The sequence below is a fragment of the Vidua chalybeata genome, chromosome 2 (assembly GCF_026979565.1).
Source record: "Vidua chalybeata isolate OUT-0048 chromosome 2, bVidCha1 merged haplotype, whole genome shotgun sequence".
NCBI lineage: Eukaryota > Metazoa > Chordata > Aves > Passeriformes > Viduidae > Vidua > Vidua chalybeata.
The window spans coordinates 115,000,681-115,027,036 of record NC_071531.1 but is presented as its reverse complement, the minus strand read 5'-3'; the positions used below and the strand labels follow the sequence as shown (position 1 = coordinate 115,027,036).

General features: G+C 47.6%; 1 protein-coding gene across 5 annotated transcripts in view; it reads left to right on the top strand.

Moving 5' to 3' along the window:
* The window catches only part of GDPD5 (glycerophosphodiester phosphodiesterase domain containing 5), a 105,725-nt gene that overhangs the window by 70,790 nt on the left and 8,579 nt on the right, over positions 1–26,356 (top strand). For all 5 annotated transcript variants that reach the window (XM_053935780.1, XM_053935779.1, XM_053935777.1 and 2 more), the window contains 11 exons: positions 4,904–5,007; positions 8,402–8,495; positions 9,066–9,125; positions 11,144–11,242; positions 12,423–12,516; positions 15,113–15,258; positions 19,447–19,529; positions 22,378–22,528; positions 22,953–23,171; positions 23,814–23,971; positions 25,750–25,897. In XM_053935780.1, the coding sequence (XP_053791755.1) occupies positions 8,418–8,495; positions 9,066–9,125; positions 11,144–11,242; positions 12,423–12,516; positions 15,113–15,258; positions 19,447–19,529; positions 22,378–22,528; positions 22,953–23,171; positions 23,814–23,971; positions 25,750–25,897 (1,236 nt within the window). In that variant the 5' untranslated portion in view covers positions 4,904–5,007; positions 8,402–8,417. The remainder of the gene's footprint in view (positions 1–4,903; positions 5,008–8,401; positions 8,496–9,065; positions 9,126–11,143; positions 11,243–12,422; positions 12,517–15,112; positions 15,259–19,446; positions 19,530–22,377; positions 22,529–22,952; positions 23,172–23,813; positions 23,972–25,749; positions 25,898–26,356) is intronic.

Here is a 26,356-nt window from a genome sequence, read left to right as displayed (position 1 = left end):
TGTGGGAGGGCTCGGGCTCCTTCCAGTTTCCTCTCAGCAGAAATTCCATCCTCAAGCCAAGATGCCCTTCAGCAAGAAATTGCTTTAAAATATTAGATTTTCTCTAAAAGGTTTCTGTTTTTCAAAACTGGAGTTTTTCTGATTAAAAAAAAAAAAAAAAAAAAAAAGAAGGTGGAGAGGAGGGGTAAGACAATGTTAAAAAGCTTCTTCCTGTTCTAGTTAAGATTTTTATTTAGTTATTTCATTATTTTAATGAATGAACAGGAGGTTCACTGTGCTCAGGAGACAGAGAATGGGGAGGGTCCTCCACAGGGACTGAAAGCCATGAATTCCCAGAGGCACTTTGGCTTGAATAAGAGCCTTCTTCCTGGTGGATGACTGGCAGCTCCAGAAACAAGAGGGTTGGCTTCCTCCTTCCCCTCTCTCCCCCTTTTTTCTTTTTTTTTTCAGTTTTTTTTCCCCCTTTCCCCCCCCCTTTTTTTTTTTTTTTTTTTTTTTTTTTTTTTTTAATAAAAATGTGCTGCAATTGCTCCACTCATCTGACTTAAACTTCTGCCCAAGTTTGGGTTGTTTCTTCTGCCCAGTTTCAGTGGTGGCTCCTTGTAGAGTTCACAGAACCCCATAATGGTTTGGGTTGGAAGAGACTTTAGGGATCATCTTCTTCCAGCTCTTGCCACGGGCAGGGACACCTTCCACCTGACCACGTTGCTCCAAGCTGTTGATGTTCTCCAGTTCTCAGTCTTTTAAAGAAAATATCTTTTCTTGAGGAAGATCCATCTGCTCTGACGTGGATCTCCTCAATTCCCAAGCACCCACAACCTCCTCCCTGTGTTTGAGGTGGAATCTTGAGGTGGAATCTTGAGGTAGAATCTTGAGGTGGAATCATCTTGAAGTGGAATCTTGAGGTGGAATCATCTTGAGGTGGAATCATCTTGAGGTGGAATCTTCAGGTGGAATCTTCAGGTGGAATCTTCAGGTGGAATCTTCAGGTGGGCTCTGCTGTGGTTTCAGCTGCTCTGGGAGAGCTTTGGGCACAGCGGGTTTGTCGCGAGCCCGGTGCAATCCTCACACGTGGATGTGGATCCAGGAGGGAATATAAAATCCATCTGTTCCCATCTGAGCTGTGCTGGGGTGAACTGCAGCATGCTCCTGCAGTGGCTTTTGGGTTCCTTCACAGGAAAGCTCCTGAGGATGCACACGTTGGAAGGGACCCAAGTTCACCCACGTTGATGGAATGTGTGCTGTGAGCTCATCCCTGTGGGAATGGAGCCCTAATCCATCCAGCAGTGGCATTTCCTCAGACCCATTCCCGGCTCAAAGCAGGTTTCTCTCCTTCCAGTTCCTTCTGAAGCTCTCTGTGGGTTCTGCGTGCCAGGGAGGGTGCTGGAGGCGTGGGTTTGCTTAGGAAGGGTTCTGCTGCTTCATCCCCAGGCTGGGAGATGTGGGTGGATCTCAGGGGTGCTAATCCTGCTTGGGATGAGCTGACAAGGACTCCAGCAAGCAGCACAGGATGGCATTTCAGGACTGCTGTCACCTGGGGTGACTCCAGCAGCTTCTCTGGAGCAAAATCCTTCCGCTCCGTTGGCTCCGTGGGCTGTCAGGCTGTCAGCTGGCCCTGGCCTTGCATTTTCTTGGCTTTCATGGAGCAGACCTTGAGCCAAGAGTGTTGTGGTGCCCCTGCTTCCCAGCTGGGTCCAAAGGAAGTGTGAGGGGGCAGCTGGAGCTCGTGGTGCAGCGTTTCAGCAGCCCTGGGGACTGTGGGTGGTAAAAATAAGGAATTTAATGCGGTCTCACATGTTGAACCCTCTGTTTTGCCTGCAGGCCTCAGGCAGGGTTTGGGACAGACTTCTGATAGAGCCAGCTTAATTATGTAATTTAAATCAATGTTAATTATAAATATATTGAATTTATTTATATATCCTATCACTATATAAATATTAATTATATTACTCTTAATATATAATATGAGGAATATTCATTACATGGATGAGCTTGATGATCTTAGAGTTCTTTTCCAGCCTTTCTAATTCTCTGATTACTAATCCTATTAAAATATTGAAACCTCAGGAAGAGGGGCACATGAAAATGCAGTGATAACCAGATCAATGCAGTCTCAGCCTGGCCAGTCCTGATTTTTAAGATCTTAAGTGCTGAGTTCTGTTCTAAGTTCAAATCACCCTCTGAATCCTGATACAGTGCTGATCTGCTTTTTGGGAGGAAAATGGGCAATTTAGATAGCCTGGATTTCCTGGCCAAAGGATTTCTTTAGTTCACAGGAATGGTACCATGCTGGGAGGTGTCTCCTGGCATATGTGTGATCATCTGGAGTGAAGTAGGTGAGAAATTCCTGTTCCTAATATAGAATTGAGAAAGTCCTTGTAGGAGGGGTTGGTGGGAGTGTGTGTATAGTTAAACCTCATAACATCTCCTACAGATCCTGCAATAAATAAAATAAACTTCCTGAGCCTCTCTGCTTTCCTGTGCCACTGCAGTAAATAATGCTTTGTCTGGACTGGGGAGTTGCAGCAAAAGAGACTGGCAGAGCCTTCAGTTAACCAAAACTAATCCCTAAATTGGAAAATCTGTCCCCTGTGATGCGAATTTCAGTGCTGTTTTAAACAAGATTAAATCTTCAAGCACAGGAGTGGGTAAAATCCGTGAGCCAGCATCACAGATGAATCAAACACTGGCTTTGCTGCAGCAAATTCCTTAATATGTGGATTGTTGTGGTTTTTTTTTCCCAAAACCCCCTAACCTGGAGCTGGTTTTGCTCCCACCTGGCATGGGGTAGGGATTAGGGATGTGCAAAAGTGGTGGAGAATGTGTGTGAAACAGCGATTTATATATTTATTTATTATTAAGGATTCTGTTATTTTAGTGAGAATTTAAAAATCTGGCAATCTACAGCTTGGTAGAATGTCTCTGTCTTCATTAATTTCCTTTTTGGGCCCTTCTGATTGTGTCTGTTGATCACTGAATCAGAGAATGGTTGGAAGGGACCTTAAAGATCAAATATTCTGTGGTTTTTTTTTTCTGCAAGCCCACTGAGAAATGTGCCTGAACTTACTGAAGGATGCCTTGAGACAGAAGAATTTGCCTGGCTTTTCACAAAACCAGCAAGGCATGGCAAGGGCACCCTCAAGGACAGACCCAAAATAGCTTTTGGAGAGCTTGCCACAAGCTCTGCTGCTTGCATGTAAATAAGGGGGGGGGAAAACTATGTTTATATATACAGGGGGGAAAGCTCAAAGGTTCTTAAATGTTTTCCTTGGCTTGTTCATCACATCAGTGTCATCCAGTGCATGAGTATCAGCAAAGCTCAGCCCAGAGTGACCTTCAGAGAGCTGGAGGGGTGGGATTTTTGTAGAAATGTTGGTCTTTGGCATAAAAGGTACCTAAAACCTCCCTTGCCTTGGAAAACCCCAAATATGTGTGGGAATATAACCCATATTTAACTTATATATGCAAGGAGCTGTTAGACCCAAATGGAGAGGGGGAGAGAAAATCCCAGCAAACAGTGGGGAAATTGAGGTTTGAGATGCTGGGGATGTGCAGACTGGAAGGCATCCAGAAGGAGGGGAATGGTTTGGGTTGGAAGGGACCATGGGCAGGGACACCTTCCACCATCCCAGGCTGCTCCAAGCCCTGTCCTGCCTTTGGAACGCTTCCAGAGTTCCAGGGGCAGCCATGGCTTCTCTGGGCAAAATTTGGTATCTTGATTTGGGTTATACAGCCAAGAATTTGGAATTTCTAGCAGAAAACATCATTTTTGGCACAGCAAAAATGAAATAATTCCATCCCTTTTTATTGCTTTATTTTGGCTTTTTTTTTTTTTTTTTTTTTTTCCTATGATGGAGGATAGAAGGAGGAGCTCTATCACAGGATTAGTATCCAGGGTGATGCAGAAGAAAAAATAGTCACAGTTAAAAATAATTATCAAAATAATTCACAGTTAAGTAGGTAACTCCAGCCCTTAGCATGGGAAGGGAGGCAAAAACTAGTATTTTTTAAATGTTTCTATTGTCACTCTGCTGGTTACCTTCTTTTGCATCATTAAAAGCTAGGAGAGTTCACCAGAGAAAAGAGCATTTTGGAAAAGGATCAATGCCTGCTCAGGGTCTGGAAGGGAATTATAGTGGTAGAGTTGCTTTTCCAGTCTTCATCCTTCCTTGCTCACTGTGGGAAGAGAGGATTTGTTGGAATATTTTCCGTGCAGAATTTATTTCAATGTTTTCCCCGCTGAAATGAAAACACGTATGGGCTGTTTAAGGCCAAGGAGTAAAAACCAACCAGGAGCCCATGGAAATGGTGCTGGTGAGAGGCACTGATGTCCTTGTAGTTTGGGATTTTACCCATGGTATTGGAGCAGGGGCACTGAACAGATTTATTTGAGGGAATTCTTTTGTGTGTGTGTGTGTTGGGTAGAATTTGAAATGCTCCTGCACGCTGAATGTTGGTGCTGGTGTGGCCTGTTTGCAAAACACTTGAAATATGTGGTGGTGGTGGGAGGAATAAATGGTGGGGATGGGTGGTTTGGCTCTGCAGGATCTGAGCACCTCAGGGGAAGGAATAAGGAGTAGGAACATCCCTAATCCTCTGTGTAATCTTCACCGTGTGATAACTACTCAGTCATTTAGGCTAAGCCCGAGGGAGGGGAAGATGCACGAGAATGGAAAAGTTAATTAAACAATTGCCTCAAAAAAAAAAAAAAAATATAAACAACCACCAACAAAAAACCCCTCACCAAACAAAACCCCAGCTCCCTATCTGGAAATGAGCCCTCTGCCCAGACCTGGGGAAATTTGGAGAATCTGCCTTTGGAAATGCCTCTTTACTCCACTGAGTCTCCACAGCTGGGACCAAAGGGGATCCTGTTGACACCGACTTCTCTTTTCCTCCGCAGTGGGAGCGCCTCTGGTTCCTCATCCTCACCTCATCCTTCTTCCTCACCCTGGTCTGGTTTTACTTCTGGTGGGAAGTTCACAATGACTACAATGAAATCAACTGGTGAGTAGAGCTTCCCTTAGGAAATTTGGTTGCCGTCGTGCACCTGCTTGACACAGCTTTGGGTTAATCCGGATCCTTTGGATGGAACCGTAACGATGAGAAAGGGAAAATGGGGTGGGAAGTGGGACTCAAGGAGAGCTGCTTCTGCCTGATCTGTGTGTAGATGTAACGTGGCCTCATGTCTCCACTTTGTGGCTGGGTTTTTGTTTGTTTATCTTGATGGTTGGCTGGATTTGAAAGTGACTGAGCGATTTGGCTGCAGCTATCCCACAAAATATCCATGGCAAAAATTCAGCCTGAAGCACATGGGTGTGGAAAATATTATACAAAGTTGGAAGGAGCTGAAAAGGAGCTTTGCAGTGGGATGTGCTGGAATTTAGGGTGTTGCCAGCTGCCTCCAGTGCTGGAAATTATTCTCCCTTTTATTATCGGCAGCATCTTAAAACATTTTGACAGCACCTTGGGCTGTGTTGTAACCAAACTGCTTTGACATCATCTCCTTGTCAAACATAAGATGTAAAGTGTGTTTTAAAATGCAGTGGGGAGCTGATCCCTTAAGTAAATCATCTGCTTTAGATGCTGGAGCTGTGTGAGGGAGGGTGTTTACCAACATGGTGATGTGAGCTGGCTCCTCCCAGGAAAAAAATGGGTTTTTTCTCTTTGCTCACACCCACACTGTGAGAAGCAAAACCATCACCATGGCTCTGGATTATTTGTAACAGCAGCATGATGAAAATGCCTTTTTTAAAGTGGTATTTTGGAACCCCCCTATTCTTCAGTTTGTACCCTCAGTAAAGGATGTGATTGCTCCAGTGTGTGTCTGAGCTCAAAGTTGTGAAAGGGCTAAAAACATTCCTTCAGAAATGAAGGAAAGCCCTGGGAATGCTGGGAGTGGTCACTGCAGCTGCAGCGCTTCCAGGACTTGGGTCCCCAGATATTCTTGCAGGAATGGGGGGGAGATGTGCAGGTCTGCTCTGGATGCAAGAGGCATTTGGGATTTAAGACAGGTGTCACCTGCAGCCCAAAGCCCTGTCCCTGCCATGCAACCCAGGGTGCTGGAAGCAGCTCAGGTCTGGAGGAGGTGTCTGGGTGGAAAGCAGCGTTTCAGGCCATTCAGTGCTGAAAATGGGTCAGTGCTCTGTGTGTGCTGTAACCCCAGTCAGATCCCTGCTCCACACACCACCAGAGGTCGAGCAGGGTTTCTGGAAAACAGCTGTGGAAAGGCTGGGTAGGAGGAGCAGGGCACAGGGTGAGGTTTTAATTACAGCCATGCCCGTTCCAGGCAAGGGGGAGAAATAATTTCCATTGGGTCCGTGCAGGCTGAGCCTGGCCCTCTTCCCTTCCAGCACAGCTGCATGGGCTCCGTGAAAACAGAGCAGATTTGGGCCAGGCAGGGTGTGAAGGAGTTGAAAGCATCATTTTATTCCCAGCAGAGCTGTGAACCTGTTGCTGTTGAGGCGCAGTGAGGTCCTGGTGTTCAGAAACATCACCTTTGCTGTTCCTCTGTCGTCGTCACTTCTGGGTCATGCTTTTGGACAAGGTTTCGTTGCTGCTTGCTCCTGCTGCCTTCCTCTCTGCTCCACTGATTTGTTGGCAAGCTGGGAGCTCCCCCAGAGGAGAGGAAGGGCTCTTTGGGGCATGGCACACCGAGCTGCTGCCAGGGCCTTCCAGAGGAACTGGGAGAAGGAGTGGCTGTGATATTGCTGTGAGGAGCTGCTGAGCTTCCTCCTGCCCTCCAGAGCTCATCCCTGGCAGCTCTCCTAGCTCCTGTCACCTTCAGCCTGTCCCACCAGCTGGAGAGGGGCTGGAGGTGTCTGTCCAAGCAGCCCATTGCCAGCAGCAGGACTGGAGGAACACTTCCCCCCCTCTCTGGGACTTGTTCCAGCTCTGCACCATCCTCTAGGAGGAGATTTTTCAACCCAAACCTCTGAGGGCCTTGACTCTCTGCCATCCTTGAGGAGGTTTTTCATCTTTTTACCTGTGTGTCAGGCAGCTTGGGCAGCAGTTAGGTCGTTTCAACTTGTAAGGACCAAAGGGCTGCTCTGGGATTGAAATGGGTTTTAGAAGGACAAGGCAAAATTGCCTTGCAAAGCCCAGCATGTATTGCTTCAGGCTTTTAACATTGAGGTCCTTGTTAGTGAAGGTGCTTTGTGCCTCTTAAGTTTTTTGGGTTTTTGTTTTGTTTTGTTTTGTTTTGTTTTTTAATTTATTGCTTTTGGCATTTCCCTGTTTGCTGTCTACACTTGATTGCATTACACTGCACTGTCTGAGGTTTGTGCTGCACCAGAAGGCTTCACTCTAGCTCAGGCAGGCTGTGGGGGATGCTCTAATTCGTGAACCTGCCCGTGTTCCCCCCGGAGCAGGACCATAAATGCAAGTCTGTGTAGCAAATGTTTTCCTCCTTGGGTCTGGAGAAAGCTCAGCTGCTTCGTAGCCACCACGGACCCAGCATTTTACAACAATCATTTGCACATCAAGTGAAGGCCCGGTGCTCTCAGAGGGGCACGGAAGGGACATCAGAGCAAAAACTTGAATGGACTGAGAGCTAAGGAAGCTCTGGGTGGTGGCATCAGCAAAGAATTCAGAGGAGCCCTCTTTCCTTTCTTCCCTCTTTTTTCCTGGCAGCACGTCTGAGTCCCTGCAGGTCCCTGGTTTTGTGCTCTGTGACTCCCTGAGCAGAACCTGGACTTGGGCCATGCCTGTTGAGCCCAAGGATTTGCTTTCCAGATCCCACAGGGGAGCTTTACTCCTGGACAGAATTAGAATCAGAGAACATCCTGAATTATATCATGGAGTCCAGCACTGTCCTGGCTCTGCACTGGACAGCCCCAGAAATCACCCCAGAGTTTGTCCAAACAGACCAGAGGTTCTGGCTGATGAATGATGCTGGATTTGAGTGCTGGGGAGGAGATTGAGTCTTTGACCTGCATTTATATAATGCAGCAGTTCTGTTTGTTGTACACGAAAAAAAGGCACCAAGAGGCAAAAAAAAAAAAAAAAGAAAAAATAACCCAGCCAGTTCCTTGAATGAGCTGATTCCACCTCAGAACCATCCTGTCCTTGTTGTGCCAAAGGGTTTGCATGGAGATAATGTCAACCCTAATCCAAGCCACTTCAGGGATTTTGGGTTTTTTCCCCTAAAAATCCAGAGGAAGAATTTGAATCCAGGTCAGGTCTGAATTGTCAGAAGTTGCAGGAAGGGTTCTGGGGTTTCTCTGCCTCTCTCTATCCAGTTAATTTCCATAAGGGATTAAAGCACTGGGTTGTCACTTGTGCTTTTTGCTGCCTATCTCTTTTTTTGGAAAGATCTGTTTTCTAAAGTCTTGTCTAACCCCAGTGGAGCTGTTCTGGTGTTGCATCCCTTCTTAATCTGTCCTTCCCACTTCTCCTCCAGGTTTTTATATAACCGAATGGGATATTGGAGTGACTGGTCCATTCCAATCCTTGTAACAACTGCTGCTGGCTTTACCTACATTACAATGTTACTGGTGAGTAGACTGAAATCCCATTTCTTAGAGCTTTGTGTGCTGGCTTTAAAAAGGCCACAAGCTTCTCAAGCCATCCACAAGCTGAGGAGTTTTCTCTCAGAAGTGATTCCTCTCTCCTTCTCTTAGCCTGAAGTTGCATAAAATTAAAATTGAGAAATTGATGGTCTTTGACCTCAGATGCTCAAGAGTAAAAGACAGGTACCCTCAGAGGAGGAATACAGTTTTGTTTTTCATGGTGTGGCCCAGTTTGGGCACAAGTGGCAGTTTGTTTCCCTTCGTCCCAGGGTGCTGGGACCTTCAGGGTGGTGTCCATGCAGGTGGCCACAGAATTCACAGGCACTGCTTCCTGCAGCCCCAGGAGCTGTGGGCCAGAATCTGAACTCCCTGCCCTTGGAGGGCAAAGCTTTTTTCCTCCACATCCTTGGCTTTGGAGAGGACCTGCTGGCCCACCCTGCCTCCACTCCTGCTGGCTCGTGTGGTTGTCCCCTCGGTTGGTGACGTGTCCCTGCGTGCTCAGGCACTTCAGGGTGGGGATGTGCCTCTGTCTGACTCTCTGTTTGTCCCTCCCAGATCCTGGCACTGTGTCACATAGCTGTGGGACAGCAGATGAACCTGCACTGGCTGCACAAGGTAAATCTCAGCTCCAAGGGGAGCAGGATCTCGGGAATGCTGGAGCCTGAGGAGCAGGCAGGGGGTGGCACTTGCTGTCACTGTGTCCTTGGGAAGAGCATGAAATGCCTGTGGTGCATGTGTGGCCTCATGAACTGCTCAGGAGAGCCCATCAAAGCCTGGGGGCAGAGAATTTGGTGAAATGCTTTTGGCCCTTGCTGATAGAGAGGCCAGCTGTGGAGATGGAGAAACACCAGTGCTTAGAGCAGCCTGATTCAGTCCCAGCTCAGGTGCTCCAGGACCCTCCCTGGGGCTCCTTTGTGTGCTGAACCCAGCCCTGGAGAGGGGCTGAGCAGAGGTGAAGCTCTTCAGAGTGTGCTTGGAGGGACCAGCTGGGGAGGCCTTGGGAGAAGAAGATGTAGGTGTTGAAGCTGAGGGTGTGCAGGGTGAGGTTTGCTGGGCCCAAGGAGATCTGTGTGTAAAGCAGCTTGAGAAACACTGCTGTGAAACACAAGAAAAGATATTTGGAGCACAGAAAGGGAGGGGAAGGGTGTGCAGAGAGAGAAAACAGGTTGGCAGGATCCCATTGTAGCTGGCAGTCTGCTAACTGGAAATGAAGGGAGCAGTCCTGAATCTGCCAATACCCAGCTCCTCCTGAAATCCTGCACATGATGAGGTCTTGTAGGATCAGAGCCTGAGCACCTCCCAGGACAGGGACAGCAGACCCTTCCCCACCCTGCCTTCTTCTTTTCCTTTTTTCTTTTCCTTAGAGATGATAGAAATTCTGCTTCCCCAGGGGAAGAGGATGCAATCAGAGAGGGGGCAGGGACTGTCTGACTGCTGCTGCAAAATGAATTATCAATTCTTGAGTCTGACATATGTTTCTTCATCAGGGAAGATGGTATTTTTCAGACACAATGGTGGGCTTAGATGAGTAAGCCCAGAAGAGGGATGTGTTGGTGATCAGTTCTACCCTCTGGACTCCCACCCCTTCCTCCCCTTCTTCCAAAGAAGCCCCCTTTTATCACAGCTCAGATGTGTGGCTCTGTCTCTTCCCTTCCCCACACCTCCCTCAGCTTCCTAAGGAGGTTGAGACACAAGGCTGGAATAAGTTAATATTTTTCTCAGAACTATACTGAATTAAGTTCAAATATAGATTAAAGTGTGTGGGAAAGGCTGGCATGGGCAAACCACACAACTCTTTCCAATTTTCTCCTGAAATTCTGTGCAGAGGGTTGTAAGCCAAGTCAAAGATGAGTGTGAGGGGAGGAGGAGAAGCAATAAATTGGAGCTGATGGGAGGAGTGGAGATTTGTGTCCTGACACCTCTGTGCCACCCAGGGTGGCCACACCAAGGGGAATTAGGGCTCTAGAAAAGGAAATCCTGTTGACATGTACCAAAGTGATTCTGGAAATGTTGGCAATGTGGGATTTGATTTGCTGGTCTGAGGTATTAGACCTGAAGTTGGCCTGGAGGAGCCCTGTGCACCTGACGTGACCCGTTCATTTCTGGGGATCAGTTTTCTGCCAAGTCTCCCCTGCAGATTTTGGATCTGCAGCAGCATCCTTTGGCTCTGGCAGAACAGAGGCTGAACACCAGGCACAGGCAGAGAGTGGGGAATTATTTTTAGACAGACAGCCCAGCTTTTCAGACTTTGCAGCTGGAGTTATTTCCGTGGCACTTTTGGAAGGTTTGAACTCTTTACCTTCACCACGGAGGTTGCGTTTTCTTTTTGACTGCTTTGCTCAGAGCTCTGGGTGCTTCCACGTGAGAGGGAGGCTGGGGGAGGTCCTGGTGGGCTGAGGTCTGTCACCTCCATGCCACCACTGTCCCATCCAGAGTCCCTTCCCCAGCCCCAGCATCCCTGCTAAAGTGACAGCAACATGAGCCCAACCTCCTTCCCCGTGAGTCTTCTTTCAGACCTTTTATTACATGCAAAGGCTTTCTCTCTCCATTTCCCAATCTATAATATATATCCCAACCTAATTTTTGTAATAACCACAGTCCCCAGCCTGTAAGTACCCTCTGGTTTCTTGCAGATTGGCCTGGTGACAACCTTGATAACTACTGTGGTGACCATGTCATCGATAGCACAGCTTTGGGATGACGAGTGGGAGATGGTATTTATTTCACTGCAGGTAAGTTGTCTGCAAGGATGCTTCCCTGGGGGAGGAAAGGGGCCAGTGAAACTGAATTCCATGGGATTTAGGTATTTCTGTAGGGTGAAACTCTGTCTTGATGGTTGTCACACCCCAAATTGAAATCTTGGCAGTGAGAAAATTGTTTTAAGGAAGACTTGTGGTGTCTTGCAGGGCTAGAGAAGTATGAAAGCAAAATACCTACAAACTTAATTTCCTACAGACCTGCTCTCTGTTCCTTTTTCCCCCTCTTCCTCAAAAAAAGAAGTCCAAAAATATTTTGCCCATTTTGCTTAAGAGGTGACTGCTGAGGTGTATTTGGGGATATGCAAATACAGGGGGTGGAAATGGCATTCACACAAGTGACTACCATTGCTCAGAAGTGCTTTTTTTTATTGGGGCATTTTTAAGATTTAGGCAGGGAATTGGAGAGCAGACACACGACTCAGATGATACATCTCCAACTTTGTGTCATGGTGCTGCACCCTGCTGATACAGTCCAGTGTGTTCAGAGAATTCCAGAAGAGTCCGAGTGGGAAGGGACCTTAAACTCCATCCAGTGCCACCCTGCCATGGGCAGGGACACCTTCCACTGTCCCAGGCTGCTCCAAACCCTGTCCAGCCTGACCTTGGGCACTGCCAGGGATCCAGGGGCAGCCACAGCTGCTCTGGGCACCCTGTGCCAGGGCCTGCCCACCCTCATCCTGATTTTTTTTTTCCTTGTATTTAGTCTGAACCTAGACTATTCCAGATTAAAACCATTCTCTCGTGTCCTACTGCAGCTGACCCTAGTAAAGTCTGTCCACATTTTTTTTACAGACCCCCTTTAAGTCCTAAAAAGCCACAATAAGTTGTCCCTGGAGCCTTTTCCAGGTCAGTGCCCCCAGCTCTTCCCTCTTGCTCCAGAGCAGAGGGACTCCAGCCCTTGCAGCAGCTCTGTGGCCTCCTCTGGACTCCCTCCAGCAGCCCTTTTCCCAAATATCTGTGTTACTGGGGGAGAAATTCCCCTAAAAGGGGGTTAGAGCTTTCCTCCTTTCCCTCCAGAGCAGCCTAAAAGCCAGAGACAGCAGCAAGATTTGGAAGAAGCAGTGGCCACAACAGAACCTGCAAAACCAACGAATTTCCGAGGTTCTGGGGTGTTTTTAATCACATTTTCCTCTCCTCTTCTTGTGCCCTGCAGGCCACAGCCCCTTTCTTGCATATAGGAGCCCTGGCAGCTGTCACAGCACTGTCGTGGTTGGTGGCAGGGCAGTTTGCACGGACAGAGAAAGCCAGTGAGTACCTCCTGTGTCCCTGCAGGCTGGGGAGTGGCTGCTCCTCTTGGCTCGCATTTCCCCCTTCTTTCTTTTTTTCCCCCTTGTTTCTCTTTTTTTTTCCCTTGTTTCTTTTTTTCCCCCTTATTTGTCTCTTTCCCCTCCTTGTTTCTCTTTTTTTCCCCCTTGTTTCTCTTTTTTTCCCCCTTGTTTCTTTTTTTCCCCCTTATTTGTCTCTTTCCCCTCCTTGTTTCTCTTTTTTTCCCCCTTGTTTCTCTTTTTTTCCCCCTTGTTTCTCTTTTTTCCCCCTTGTTTCTCTTTTTTCCCCCCTTTTTTCTCTCTTTCCTTTCCTTGTTTCTCTTTTTCCCCCCTTGTTTCTCTCTTTTCCCTCCTTGTTTCTCTCTTTTTCCCCCCTTGTTTCTTTTCCCCCACCTTGTTTCTCTTTTTCCCCCCCTTGTTCTCTTTTTCCCCCCTTATTTCTCTTCCCCCCCCCTTGTTTCTCTTCCCCCCCCTTATTTCTCTTTTCCCCATTTATTTCTATTTCCCCCCTTGTTTCTTTCCCCCTTTGTTTCTCTTTCTTCCCCTTGTTTCTCTTTTTCCCCCCCTTGTTTCTCTTTTCCCCCCTTGTTTCTCTTTTTTCCCCCTTGTTTCTCTTTTTTCCCCCCTTATTTCTCTTTTTTCCCCCCTTATTTATCTTTTCCCCCTTTATTTCTTCCCCCCCTCTTGTTTCTCTTTTTCCCCCTTGTTTCTCTTTTCCCCCCTTGTGTCTCTCTTCCCTCCCTTGTTTCTCTTTCTCCCCCCTTGTATCTCTCTTTCCTCTCCTTGTTTCTCTTTTACCCTCCCTTGTTTCTCTCTTCCCCCCCTTGTTTCTCCTTTTTCCTTTGCATTTTTTTTAATTTTTATTTTTTAATAAGCCAGGAAAGAGCTTCTCTCTTTTTGTTCCTGGATTGTTTTGTTTGTTTTTAAGAAAAAACAGTGATATCTCTTGATCTTAAGATTATTTCAGACTCATTTGCCTTATGGAATTTATCTTACCTGGAAGACTTTACAGGCTTTTTTGTGCAGACATGGTGGTGTTAGAAACAGAAGAAAAAAAATCCAAAATATCTCTGAGAACCTAAAGTCACTTTTAATGGAAAATAGGATTCCAATCTTTTGGAAACATCAGGAGCAGCTGCAGGCCTTGCTGCAAGCCTGTTCTTGCCATTTCTTTGTGGCATTTCAGCTTTTTTTTTTTTTTTCTGAGCAATTTCTTATGTCTTTTTTTTTTTTTTTTTTCCCTCTGGTTAAACTGAATTTTCAGAGCCTGGTTGGTGTGTGGGTGCTCCTGGGTGAACAGGACCTGGCTCAGGATCACATTCTGTGTCTGCCTGGAGGTTCGGGTGCTGGTGACACCTTTTAGGTGCAGGACACAGCATGAGGTCCCTTAGCAAGGTGCCACTGAGTTCCTGGAGTGCTCCCTGGGTGACTGGCATCTCTGCCAGGGAGGAGGAAAAAAATCCCTGGCAGGGTTCCTACAGTCACCTTCTGCCTTGTGGGAACATGTGTGAAGGAGCCCATTAGATGCTGGAAGCAAAAAGGAGCCTGTTTATGAGTGAAACCAGATCAGCTGTGGCCAGGAGCAGAGCTGGGCCTAAAAACAAAAAAAAAACACTACCTTCTCTATCTGGCATCCATTGCAAATGTTTGTTTTAAGGGGTTTGGTTTTGGGGTTTTATTTGAGGGGGAGTTTTTTGGGTGGTTTTTGTTGTTCGGTGGTATTTTTTTTTTTTTTGGAGGTTATCCCTTGAGTTCCAAAGCCTTAATGAGTCTGCAAAATAAATAATAATTCAAAACATTTTCAAAATCGAGTTTTCTGCTGTAATATCTGTGATTTCAAGTGGCTCCAGATATCTTAGGAGTTCAAAGGTGCCTGTTGTTTTTTTATAAGGATCTGTGGGGCACAGGGGTGGTTCTGTTGCTCTGTCAGCACCTTCCAGAGATTCCCAGGGAGTCTGGGCTTGGTGGGAAGTCCCTGATGGAATTTGGGTGCCATGGGAGGCAGTACTGCTCATCTGGCCCCAAGCCCTGCAGCTCTGTCACAGCCCAGGGATTTCTTTAAACATCTCCAGCTTGCTCAGTAAAACATTTTTGCATTTTTTCTGGTGCAGATCTCAAGGCAGAAGCAGCTGAAGTGGCTTTGCCCTGGCTGAAGTGGGTGGTGCTGGTGAACCACCAAGTTAAACTTTAAAATGCACTGATGTGGTGCCATTGCTTATTTTTGGCTATGTGTGCCTGGTGAATTATTTCTCCTGTCAGGCAGGGCAAAATTTGGTGCTGTCCCACCCAAAGGGTGGAAATGCCAACAACGTTTTGAGCTACATTCCTGGGGGTTTAAGCAATTCACTTGACTTACTGTTTCCCCAATACAAAATGAAGTGAAAACCGCTTGCAGGACGTGATTTTTTTTTTTTTAATGTTTTTCCCTAAACACAGAGCTCTGCTCTCTCGCTGGAGGCACTGACAGGAGATCAGTCTCTCCTCTGGAGGAAGACAGAGCCTTGCCTTTGCTCCTGTGATGTGAGGAGGTCAGGGCCAGCCTTTTCAGCATCTCTTTGTGTCTCTCTCTCCATCCCAGCCTCGCAGATGCTGATGTTCACTGCGTACCTGGCGGTTGTAGTTGCACTTTACCTCGTCCCCCTGGCCATCTCCTCCCCCTGCATCATGGAGAAGAAGGCCCTGGCACCCAAGCCAGCCATCCTGGGGCACCGTGGGGCACCCATGGTGAGTAGTGACCCTGCGGCAGCTGGAGCTGGCAGTCTCCAGGGAACGGGGACAACAAATGCAGTTTGGAGGCTCTCCTTCTGCCTGGGATTGCTGTGGAAATGAAGCAGGGCTGGAGCCCAGAGTCAAGTGACACCCCAGGTGTTTGAGGTACAAACAGAAGGGCAATTCAGGCTGGTTTGTGCTACTTTTGGCTGCTGGTTTTCTTAGAATTGTGGAATCCTTCCCTTCATCTTAGGTACCCAAACATTGCCACCCTCTGTTTGGGGTGGCTTTTTTTTTCCTTCAGGCTTTTTTTTTCCTTCAGGCTTCTGAAGAGCTTTGGTTTGTGCTGCTTGTGCAGGTGAAATCAAGAAGCACTTGCTTTGCTGCACAGCTTCTTTACGTATTCAAAATAAGAGCAGTTAACCTGGCTGCTGGCCTGATGGATAGCAGCAAACCCTCACAATGAACATCCTCTGCCAGAACAGGAGAAGGGCTTGTCTGGGAAATAAATCTGTGTCAGGTCAGGTCCTCTTTCATTAAATCAAGCTTCAGCTTCCTTGTGTGGGCAGTACAATAATGAGGTCTCATCTCCTGCATCTAGTTATTAAATCCCTAATGGCTTTTGCTTATGAGTTTATCCTCTTGTCCATTGTAGGGTTGGTGGTTTATTTATTTTTTTTTTTCCTGGTTTGTTTTGTGCTGTTTCACTTCCTTTCAGTCAGGTTGAGGAGTTTACTGAAAATTTGGGTCGCAGAATCCCAGAATGGTTTGGGTGGGAAGGGACCTTGAAGACCATGGAGTTGTGAGCCCCTGCCATGGGCAGGGTTGGTTGTGGATGCTCTCTAAAATACAGGGATTAAAGACAAATTTTATTTTATGTTTTAAACAGAACTCTTAGTGCCTTGGCATGATGGGACACTAATGCTGAACTCCAATGGCCTGGCAGATCCCACACAGGGAATTTCCAAAGGACATAGCTTTACACAAAAGAAAATTCCATTTCTTAGGTACCACTTTAATCCTGCCTTGTGGGGTTTGTTGGTCCAGTTCGTGGCTCAGAAGGAGATTAATGCTGGAGAGATAAAGAGGAAAAAAAAATAATAAAAAATAAATGAAAATGATGGCCATATTTCCAAAAGGGCAAGAAAATACCCTTAAATCTTGTTGATGAAACAAAAGATCAGATCCTTTAGTGCTTAATCATAGAATCCCAGAATGGTTTGGGCTGAAAGGGACCTTCAAACCCACCTTGTTCCAACCCCTTGCCAAGGCCAGGCACACTTTCCCCTAGACCAGCCAGAGGTTTGCAGTGGCTGCAATTAGTTTGGAATAAAATTTGGTTCTTCTTTCCAGGCTTCTTCATTAACCTCCCCATCAAATGCTGCCATGAGTTTCTTTTTTAAGGCCTGGCTAATTAAGGGAAAAACACAAATGTGGTGATGTCCAGCTGCAGCCAGGTTGTGCTGCTCTAACACAGTTTCATAATCTTCTTTAAGGAAGGTCCCCAAAGCTCCTGTCTCTGTTTGAATGCATCTGCAATGGATTTCTAAGCACAAAAATAACCAAAATGAGTTCATTTGTGGTGATTTTCTAGAAATTACTTGCTGTGTCGCTGCAGCAGGAGGAAATGAATAGTAGCCTGATTTTTGCAGGGGATGAGTCTCTCAAAACAAGCACAGAGAAGAGGAAGAGCTTCTAGAAATCCTGAGCTGGGTCTGTCTGGCTCTCAGTACCTGGCCATGGTTTATAAAAGAGAGGAGGTTTGGAAATCGTTGCTTTGTGCCCCGAGGTTTCTTTCCCTTAAGGAATTGGTTGTATCCCTTGTTATAAACCTGGATTTATGTTTTAGACATAGCATGCCTGAATATATTGTACCAAGCAGGTATCCCTTAAAAAAAAAAAAAATGGAGAGATACAAAGAGAAATAGAAGCAGAAAGATTGTGCTTTTTTTTTTTTTTAGTTACTGCAGTTTGGCTGTAAAGTCTTTTTAAAAAAATAACATTAATCTCAGCAATTAATTCCTGTAACAGCAGCTGCCCCACTTGGATGCATCTTTGCCTTAAACATGCTTAATTTGGGGCTTCAGCTCCCTCCTTCTTGGAGGAATAGACAGGCTGGGAGGATGGAAATTCCTGTATCTCAGATTTTCCTTTCTCACAAAACCCCTCACATTTCAGGGTTCACAAACCCCTGGTACAGAGCAATCCTGCCTCCAGAGTGGTGCCATCTCTGGGGATAGGCAGCCTCTGATCTGGGTGGAAAAGGTTAGATTTGCTTTCCTGGCTCTCTGGTTGATCTTTGCTGAGTTATGTCCTGGGTGTCAGTGGTCTGTGCAGAGTTTCAGCAGCTGCAGGGGGCAGGTTTGGATGGACTCACTGGGAGAGGCAATTTTTTATGTCAGGCTGGCAGACTGGGGACTCACCACCTGCTCACAGGGAGCTCTCTGTCTTTGCCTGAAAGGTTCTAATCCCAGAATCACAGGATGGTTTGGGTTGGAAGGGACCTTAAAGCTCATCTCATTCCTCTGCTCTGGAATGGGCAGGGACACCTTCCTTATCCCAGGCTGCTCCAAGCCCTGTCCAGCCTGGCCTTGGGCACTGCCAGGGATCCAGGGGCACCCTGTTCCAGGGCCTGCCCACCCTCCCAGCCAGGAATTCGTTCCCAAAATCCCATCTAGCCCTGCCCTCTGGCAGTGGGAGCCATTCCCTGTGTCCTGTCTGTGTAAAACGTGCTCTCCTTTTTTCCAATCCCCCTTTAAGTACTGCAAGGCAGCAGTGAGCTCTCCTCAGAGCCCCTTTAGGCTGAGATTTCCCCAGAGTCTCTTCTTCTCCAGGCTGAGCACCCCCTGCTCTCCCAGCCTGATTTGGAGGGGAGGTTTTTCTAGGAGGGTGGGTGCAAAAGCAAACACTGAAAAGTGCAGGGAGAGGATCACTGCAGGGTTACCCTGCAGAAACTTGGGCTGCTTGGGAAGGGACACCCGAGCTGGTGACAGCAACCCGAGGCGATGGGAGCCAGTCTGGCTGGGATTCTCCAGCTCCTTGTGGCTGCTGCTCTCTGCTGACAGCTCTGGGAATGCGTGGAGAGCTCCTCTTGGAGCTCAACCTTGGGTGACCCAGCTGGACGCTGCTCGCGTCGCCTCCGTCCCGCCCTAAACAAGTCTGGCTTTGACTGGGAGCTGGTTTAGGAAGATAATGTGGCTCTGAGCTGCCTTTGTTGAGCAAACATAAAAATGAACTTGCACTGATGCGTGGCTGGGGCCAGAGGAGCTCCGTGCTGAGATACCGGCTGAAGGTTGGTGCTGACATTTGCTCTGATTATTTTACCCCAAAGCTTGGCTGACCTGGGCCTGTGAAGTGATCAGAAAACAAATGTCTCTTACAGCCACTCTGAGTGCTTGAGCAAGTTTTTATATTTCTTTTCATTATTTTATTATTATATCTTGCTTGCATGGTGCAGTTGGGCCTTTGCCCTTAATTATTCCCCTTTGCAGGATGTGAATGCTCATTGTGTCCTGATGGAACTGATCGTGGTGGTGGAAAAAGAGGGTGTTACAGGTGCTCTAAACCTGAAAAAAATGGGAAAAAAGTAATTTATTTTCCAAAAATAACCTTATTTTGATGTTATTCAGTGCAGAAAACCTGCCAGGTTTTCTTTCTGTAGTTGTATTTTTTTTCTGGTCTGCCTGTTGTTGTTTCATGGGTGTTTTGGGAGTAGCTGCACTGTACTGCTTTTGCAGAACAGCAAAGTATTTGTCTTCACACCATTTTTATTTTAAACAAACCCTAATTCTGTTACCATCTGCTCCATTTAACAGGGAGAAATTTCAAATAAAATCTGAGTCCTTCTCTGATAGCCACAGGGGTAAATTTTCTAGACTTAAGGCTATTTTTTTTTACTTGTTGGTAAAACTAACTAGAACATTTGTTATTAGAGAAACTCTCTAATTTTTAGACTTTATGGAATGAGTAGAAGTGGGAGTAAAATCTGTATTACAGAATGTGTGGTGTAGTTGTTCTCTGTGGTATGGAAGAGACAGGAATGTTTGGGCACAGATAGATATGGAGTAATAATATTCTGGGTCCCTGATATCTCCCAACCCTTCTCCCAGCATCCTCGCTGACACTGCTTTGTAAACTTCCCTCATGCTACTGATCTCTCATTGCTTTTTTTTTTTTTTTTTTTTTTTTCTGTTTTCCTGGCAGCTGGCACCAGAGAACACTCTGATGTCCTTCCAGAAGGCAGTGGAGCAGAAGGTGTATGGAGTGCAGGCTGATGTGGTATTGAGGTGGGTCAGTGCTGGCTGCCTGGGGATAATCCAGGCCAGGAATGGTCCAGCACATCCAGTGTCTGGTCACTGCAGCTTTTTCCCACAGGGCAGGGCTGTCCTGGAGAACTCCTGCAGTAACTCCTGTCTGCCTCTCTCAGATGCTGCTGATTATTTCACTGAGCTGATGGTGAAAGGTAGAACTGTCCAAATGAGGCAACCTGGATCTCTTTGCTTTCTTCATTTGCAAGAAGGCCGTAGTTTATCCTAGAGCCTGTTTTATTCCAGTAAAACACAGCCAGAGCTGCTTAAATGTGACTTCTTCTGGGATGCCCCAGGTGCAGACAGAGCAGATATTCCAATTTGACTTTGTTGCACAGGAGAGTTTTCACCAACCTTGATAAACCATCCCAAGAATACACCAGGAGGAAGCCCTTCCTTCTCCTCTTCCTCTGGCATTAATCTTTAGGGAAGGAAGAACCTGGTGACTGTCAGAAAGTCATTCCTTGCTGGCAAATGTTGAGCTGAGTGGACAAGACCAATTAGAATTTAGAGGGGATTATTTCCAAAGCTGTGCTCTGCTCCAGGAGTTTGATAGTTCCTTAATATTCCTTAATATTCCTGCTCCCAGTTTGTCCCAGTACCACTTACAAACATAAGAAAGACTCAAAACAGGTATTTTATTTTTTTCCTCTGACTGCTTTGGAGGTTTGTGTTGATGGACAGATATTTTTGCCTGGGAGAAGGAAGTTTTCTTTTTAATCGCTTTCTTTTTACTTAGTATAATTTTTTTGGAGAGAAAATGATTTAAAAACGGAAGGAATTTCTTCCCACGGGTGAGTGGAAGGTCACTGTGGAAGGATGGAGTATGAATTGGGATGTATGTTATACAATTATTGTTTTTCCCAAAATGAGTTCATCAGCTGTTGTGGGGGGACAAGTACTTGAGTGTCCAGCTCCCAGATGAGCACTTGGCTCACGTGGCTGAATCCATTAACACTGGCCAAGGAGGAAGGTGGGCTTTGGGAGGAGGAGAGCTGGAAAAGCTCCAAGATCCTTCCCCATTGCCACTCATCAGCCATCCCAGAGGAGCACTCCAGGCTTAAACAATGCCCTTGATGGCCCAATTTCCTGAGCCTTCTCCAAGAGACTCAAGTGCCTTCAGAAAAAGAGGATTCCATTGAGTTTCAGACTGAGAAGTGGGATATTGGTGCAGCTGGCAGCACCCTCGGGGAGGGTTTGCAGCACAGCACCCCTTGCTGTCCTTATCCTTCGGGAAGATGCTCTTTGTACCTGTGGCTGGATGGGTCCAGCCCTCCTGGAATATTTCCATGTTCTTCTGGACACGTCCCAGCATGGGTGGGCAGCTTGGACACGCACTCAGAGCCATCACATCCTGCTCCACACCCCCCAGCACATCCCAAAGCAGCTGGAAAAACCCAACCCAATCCAAGCAGCAGGAGCCCGGAATTGCTGCCTGTTCCATTCTCACTCCCAGCCCCTTGCACATCTCTTCTTCTGAAGCTGTCTCTGATTGCTGTCTCTGAATTACTGCTTCAAACCTGGGCCTGCCAAGACCCTGTGGTTAGCCCTGAGTGGTGCTGGGAGGGAAGGATTGGAAAGGAGGGAGCAAATGTCAAGTGGCCCAAAGGATTTCTGCACTGTGGTTAAGGCTTAGCAGTGCTCTGCTCTTCTGTGAGATGTTAAACTTGAGCTCCTGGCACTTTTAAACACTCCACACTCTTCATTCTGCAGTTGCTTAGCATTTTTTTTTTAAATTTTTATTTTTAACTGTATTTATTAAACCCTTTGACTGCAGCAGTGTGGGATTGCCATGTCAGCAGGTTGCTTTGGGCTGGGGGAAGGAGTTGGCACAGCACAGGCCAGAAATAGCAAATAAAGATGCCAGTGACCTTTGTGAGAAGGGACTTCTGAGGGCAGTGACAAAGCTGAGGCAACATTTGCTCCATCCTCTAAAATTGGATTTCATTTTCCCTCTGGGAAACAGCTCTGGGTTGGCTCCTAATTCAAATGGGATTTGTTATTTCACCCCATCCTCTTTTCAGATTTTTTCTGAGCCTCCTGTTAGGAATATGGGCTCCTTGCTTTTGAAAATGTCATTGCTACCAGGCTGGCTGCCCTGGGTTTGTCCTGATTCCTGGGTGCAGACAACTGTTCCCCTGCCTTTGATAAAAACTGTCACTACCCTGTGTGGCTTCACCACTGATCTGGTCACAGAAAATGGAGTGGAAAAAAGTTTAAAGAGTTTTTTTATGCTTTCCAGAACCATTGTTCTGTAATATCCAGATGAATTAAAAGCCCCAGGGCATGCATTTGGCTGCTTAGTTTCATCTGAGAGGTGTGTGGGGTTTTGTTTTTTTGGTTTTTTTTTCTTTTTTTAAGCATGAACTTAAGTCATGGGGGCATGAAACCAGTTTTCAATTGGAGAAGGCAATTTCAGAGCATTTTTGGTAGCTTGGAAGCCTTGCATCTTGCTGAAAGCCTGATGTTCACACGTAGAGTGAGAGGCTTTGAAAATTCCCCCTCCTGATCTGCTGTGGAGAGTTTGTGTGTCCCTGCATCCAGGGAAACCTCTGATGTTTTTGGGAGCTGCAGAAGCTTTGACGAGCATTCGGGGTGGGTGTTCTTGTCGAAGCTGCCTGAGTTGTAAATTTTTGAGGGGTTAATGGGGAGAAGTGGATGAGGCATGGACAGTGTTGTGTCAGTGTAGGACTGCCAACACCCAGCAGGTATCTAAGAGAGATTTTTTTTTAGGCTGGTTGGGACCTTCCCAAGGGTTTTGATGTGAGAGGCTGGAGTGGGAAGGGGAATTTCTCCCCTCCACCTGTGACAGGGTCTGTGTTTGCAGCTATGATGGGGTGCCCTTTCTGATGCATGACAAGACTCTCAGGAGAACAACCAACGTGGAGGAGGTGTTTCCAGAGCGGGCCTACGAGCACTCCTCCATGTTCAACTGGACTGACCTGCAAAAGCTCAACGCTGGGGAGTGGTTCCTGCAGGTGGGTGCCATGGAGCCGTGGGGTCACAGCTCCTGCCCAGGTCCTCTTCAAGGGTGGAAGGTGTAGATCCATCTCCTTGCTGGTGTGGTGCAGCTGGACCAAGTGTGCGTGGACCATGTTTGGTTCTGTCTCTCCTAAACTTAGGCTTGGTCTAAGCCATGTTGTTTTTCTGTGCCTCTTCTGGAAAAAAGGGCCTCAAGCCTGGCTGACACCACAATGAACTTCAAAACCCCCAGTTATAATCAAATTTTTTAATGTGATTATAAAAAAAGTCAGAAAAAACAGCGTGTTGTACACTGTTCCCCTTCTTTTGAATTTTATTTTGGGACAATCATCTCCACAAAGAAAAAGTAAGAAAGTCTTTGCACTGGGGGGTTGGGTCTGGGCTTTGTGGCAGTAATCCTGAGATCTGCTTTGCTTCCAGAACGACCCTTTCTGGACAGCGGGGTCTCTCTCAAGGGCTGACTACTTGGAGGCTGCCAACCAGTCAGTCTGCAAGCTGGAAGATATGCTGGAGGTGATCAAGGACAACACATCCCTCATCCTGAACTTCCAGGACCTGCCAGCAGCTCATCCCTACTACAGCACTTACATCAACATCACCCTGGAAACCATCCTGGCATCGGGGATTCAGCAACAGGCTGTGAGTTCTGTGGGGTTGGGGATATCTCCAAAATAGGGTTTTTTATGGTTTCCACTTGTGTGTCTCCAGTGGGGCATCACTGGAAGTTGTGCTGGGCACAGAGGTTGGGAATGGAGCACCTGGTGCAGCTCAGCAGAGGTTCTTTCTCTCTGGGTATAAGGAAACTGGTTCTCCCTCTTTTTTTTAAAGCCCCTGCTAAGGCCACAACAGAGATGGAGATGAAGAGCAAGAGAAAAATCGTTCAAACGTAGATGTGGGGATGTGAAGTGGGATTTCTCCCTCGGGTCTTTGGTTCCCTATTGAAAATGCACGTGGCTGCTTCTGTGCTGCTCTGATGCTCGGGTAGATGAGTGTCACTGAGTTGTGAAGACCAGGCTGGATGGGGCTTGGAGCTAGAGGAAGGCGTTGGAATGGCAAGGGGCTGGAATGAGATGATTTTAAAGGTCCCATTCTCCATTCTACCCAAACCACCCCGTGATTCAGTGACCCAGCTGACCTCTTGCAGCTGAGCGTGAGCTGTCGATCTGACGTGCTTTGGAGTCCCGGTGTGAGCTCGGGGGGCTCCGTGCCCCGGGCCGGCGCGTTCCCAGGTTTGGGAGCCGCGTTTGCCATAGCCTGTGCCCCGTCTCGCTCCCTCCACAGGTGATGTGGCTGCCAGACACGGAGAGGCAGCTGGTCAGGCAGGTTGCTCCTGGTTTCCAGCAGACTTCTGGCCTCAAGCTGGACGCAGAGCGCCTGAGGGAGAAGGGCATCGTGAAGCTCAACCTGCGGTACACCAAGGTCACCAACGAGGATGTCAGGTACTGCCCTGTGTCCGAGCCCTCAGCATCCTTTCCTGAGCATCCCAGCCTGTCTGGCTGCACGGGGGGATCTTTCCAGATGGATATGCTCTTGAAACCTTGAGCTGTGCAAGCTTTTCCCTACCCCTCATCGGGCAGCCAGGCTGTTTCTGGGAGTGCACAGCTGCCTCTGACATCTCTACGTGCTGTCTCAGGATATGATGAGCCTCTTTGAAATACGATTGTATGAATTGGCTGATTCTTATTGTACTCACAGTTGTGGGAAAAAGTGAAAGCCTTTCACACTGAGTTCCCTCTGAGTGCTGCTTCATCCTCATTAGCAGCTGCCCTTTGCTTCCCTTGGTCTGCTCCAGAGCTGCTAGCACAGAATTTTGATTAGCCCAACGTCTGGATATGCTTTCAGAAATTTCTCTTTGCAGAAACTCCTGTCCTGTATCATCTATTGAGATTGATCAGCTCTTCTCTGTAATGACCCTGGCACAGCAAGGGGTTCCTGTCCTGCCTGAGCCTGTATGTGAACTGTGTGGTGCTGTAGCTCCCAGCTTTGCCCCCTTTCCCAGGGAGGGCAGATTGTTTCTAGTAGGGCTTTTCTGGTTTTTAAAATTTAAATCAAAACAGGTTTGCAGAAGAGAAATCTCTCCAAAGGAGTGGTCTGGCTGCATGTTAGAGCTGAAGTAGGGAAGAGCTGAGCCTGCAGCTGTGTGAGAGCGTGGCCCTGTTTGGGGTGATCCAGCTGTGTCCTTCCGTGGCTGCCAGCAGGCAGTCCAGCTCCTCACCCTTAAAACCAAGGTTGTGCTTTACCTGCAGGGCAATCCCTGTTTATTTTCCCTCCTGTTTGCTGTGTCCCATGGAGAGGGCTCTGTGCCCACTCACTCACCTATCCCAGTTCATCAGCCCCAGTCTCCCATCGACCCCAGCTGAGCAGTCTCCAAAATAAGAGCTGTCACCTGAATGTTTCTAGAACCCTGTTGTGCCCAGTCAGATGTTGCTGCAGCCCTGGTTTAACACAGTTCTCTCAGTCCTCCCCAAATCCAGCACCTGGATGCAACATTGCTGCAACCCCTCTGCCCTTGAGAGTCCCTTTGGAGCACCTTGTTCCTGCTGTGAGCTGGGAGATGTCTTGCACTCTGTGACCTTCCACCTCAAAGTGTTTTGCCAGTGTTAAATGGCAGGGATTAATCTGTGCTGCCCGTGTGAGGGGGATTGTTGATGCTTCTGCCTCACAGACGAGGAAATAGAGCGATTTATGTGAATTATCTGGGTACCAGGTAATTGCCAGTGCTTGGTTTGCTGCTGGCAGCTCCTGGACCCCAGCTGGCAGTTTTAGCTGCTTGGAAATGACCTCAGGAGACTGGAAGCTGTAACTCTGCAATTGTCCCCAGAACAAGGGCATGGAAGTTGCAGGAGGTGATGTTGGAGACAGGTCTGTCAGTGTTTAATTAAGCAGATTGCCCCCGAAATGTTACAGGCGTCTGAGGCAGACGCTAATTTCACGTCAGCATGATGAGATGGTTGTTCCAGAGACACACCATGTCCATCATTGCTGGGGAAGCATCTGAGATGGTCTGTGGCCTGTGCCAGACAGCAGCCAAGAGGTGAGGAAAGCTGTCAGGATCAAACCATTGGCCTGCAGTGCCCTTGGGTTGCTCGCGAGGTGCCCACGCCCTGCTGAAAGCTCCTACTTCCCACAGTTCAAGGCAAATGAACCTAGCTGTGGCTGGTGGCAAGAGATGAGGTTTGGTGGGGTCCTGCATGTCACCCTGTGTGTGCCTTGGCAGGGACTACGCCATGGCCAACCTGAGTGTGAACCTGTACACGGTGAACGAGCCCTGGCTGTTCTCCATCCTCTGGTGCGCCGGCGTCCCCTCGGTCACCTCCGACAGCTCCCACCTCCTCCGCAAGGTGCCTTTCCCCATCTGGCTCATGGTAAGCACCACCCTGCGAGGGGCTTGGGAGCCTCTGGCAGGGGGGAAAATGCAGTGGGTGGGTGTGGAGGTGGGAGATACTCCAGGGAGGTTTGGTTGGGCTTGATGGTTTTCCCCGCTCTGAGCCCTGAGATGGTAATGAACTGATGTTCCTCTTGCACAAGCCCGTCGGTTTGGGTGGGATGCTTGAAGATTGCATTGCATTCCCTGGAAGAGCACCTTTGCAGACCTGCTGAGCAGCTGTTAAGAGTTGCAGGAGAAGCAGGCACACAGGTGAACCAGCAAAGCAGGCCTCTGTGTCTTGGCCGAGTTGTAAAACGAGGTTTTTGCCTGTTCTGAATCCCAAATTGAGGACAGGTTTTACCTCCGGCTACTCCATTGCTGGACAAGAATAAGCAGAGTGATGATGGGCTCAGCTGGTGTGATGACCACTTAGATTGGCAACTGGAACCAGACCTAC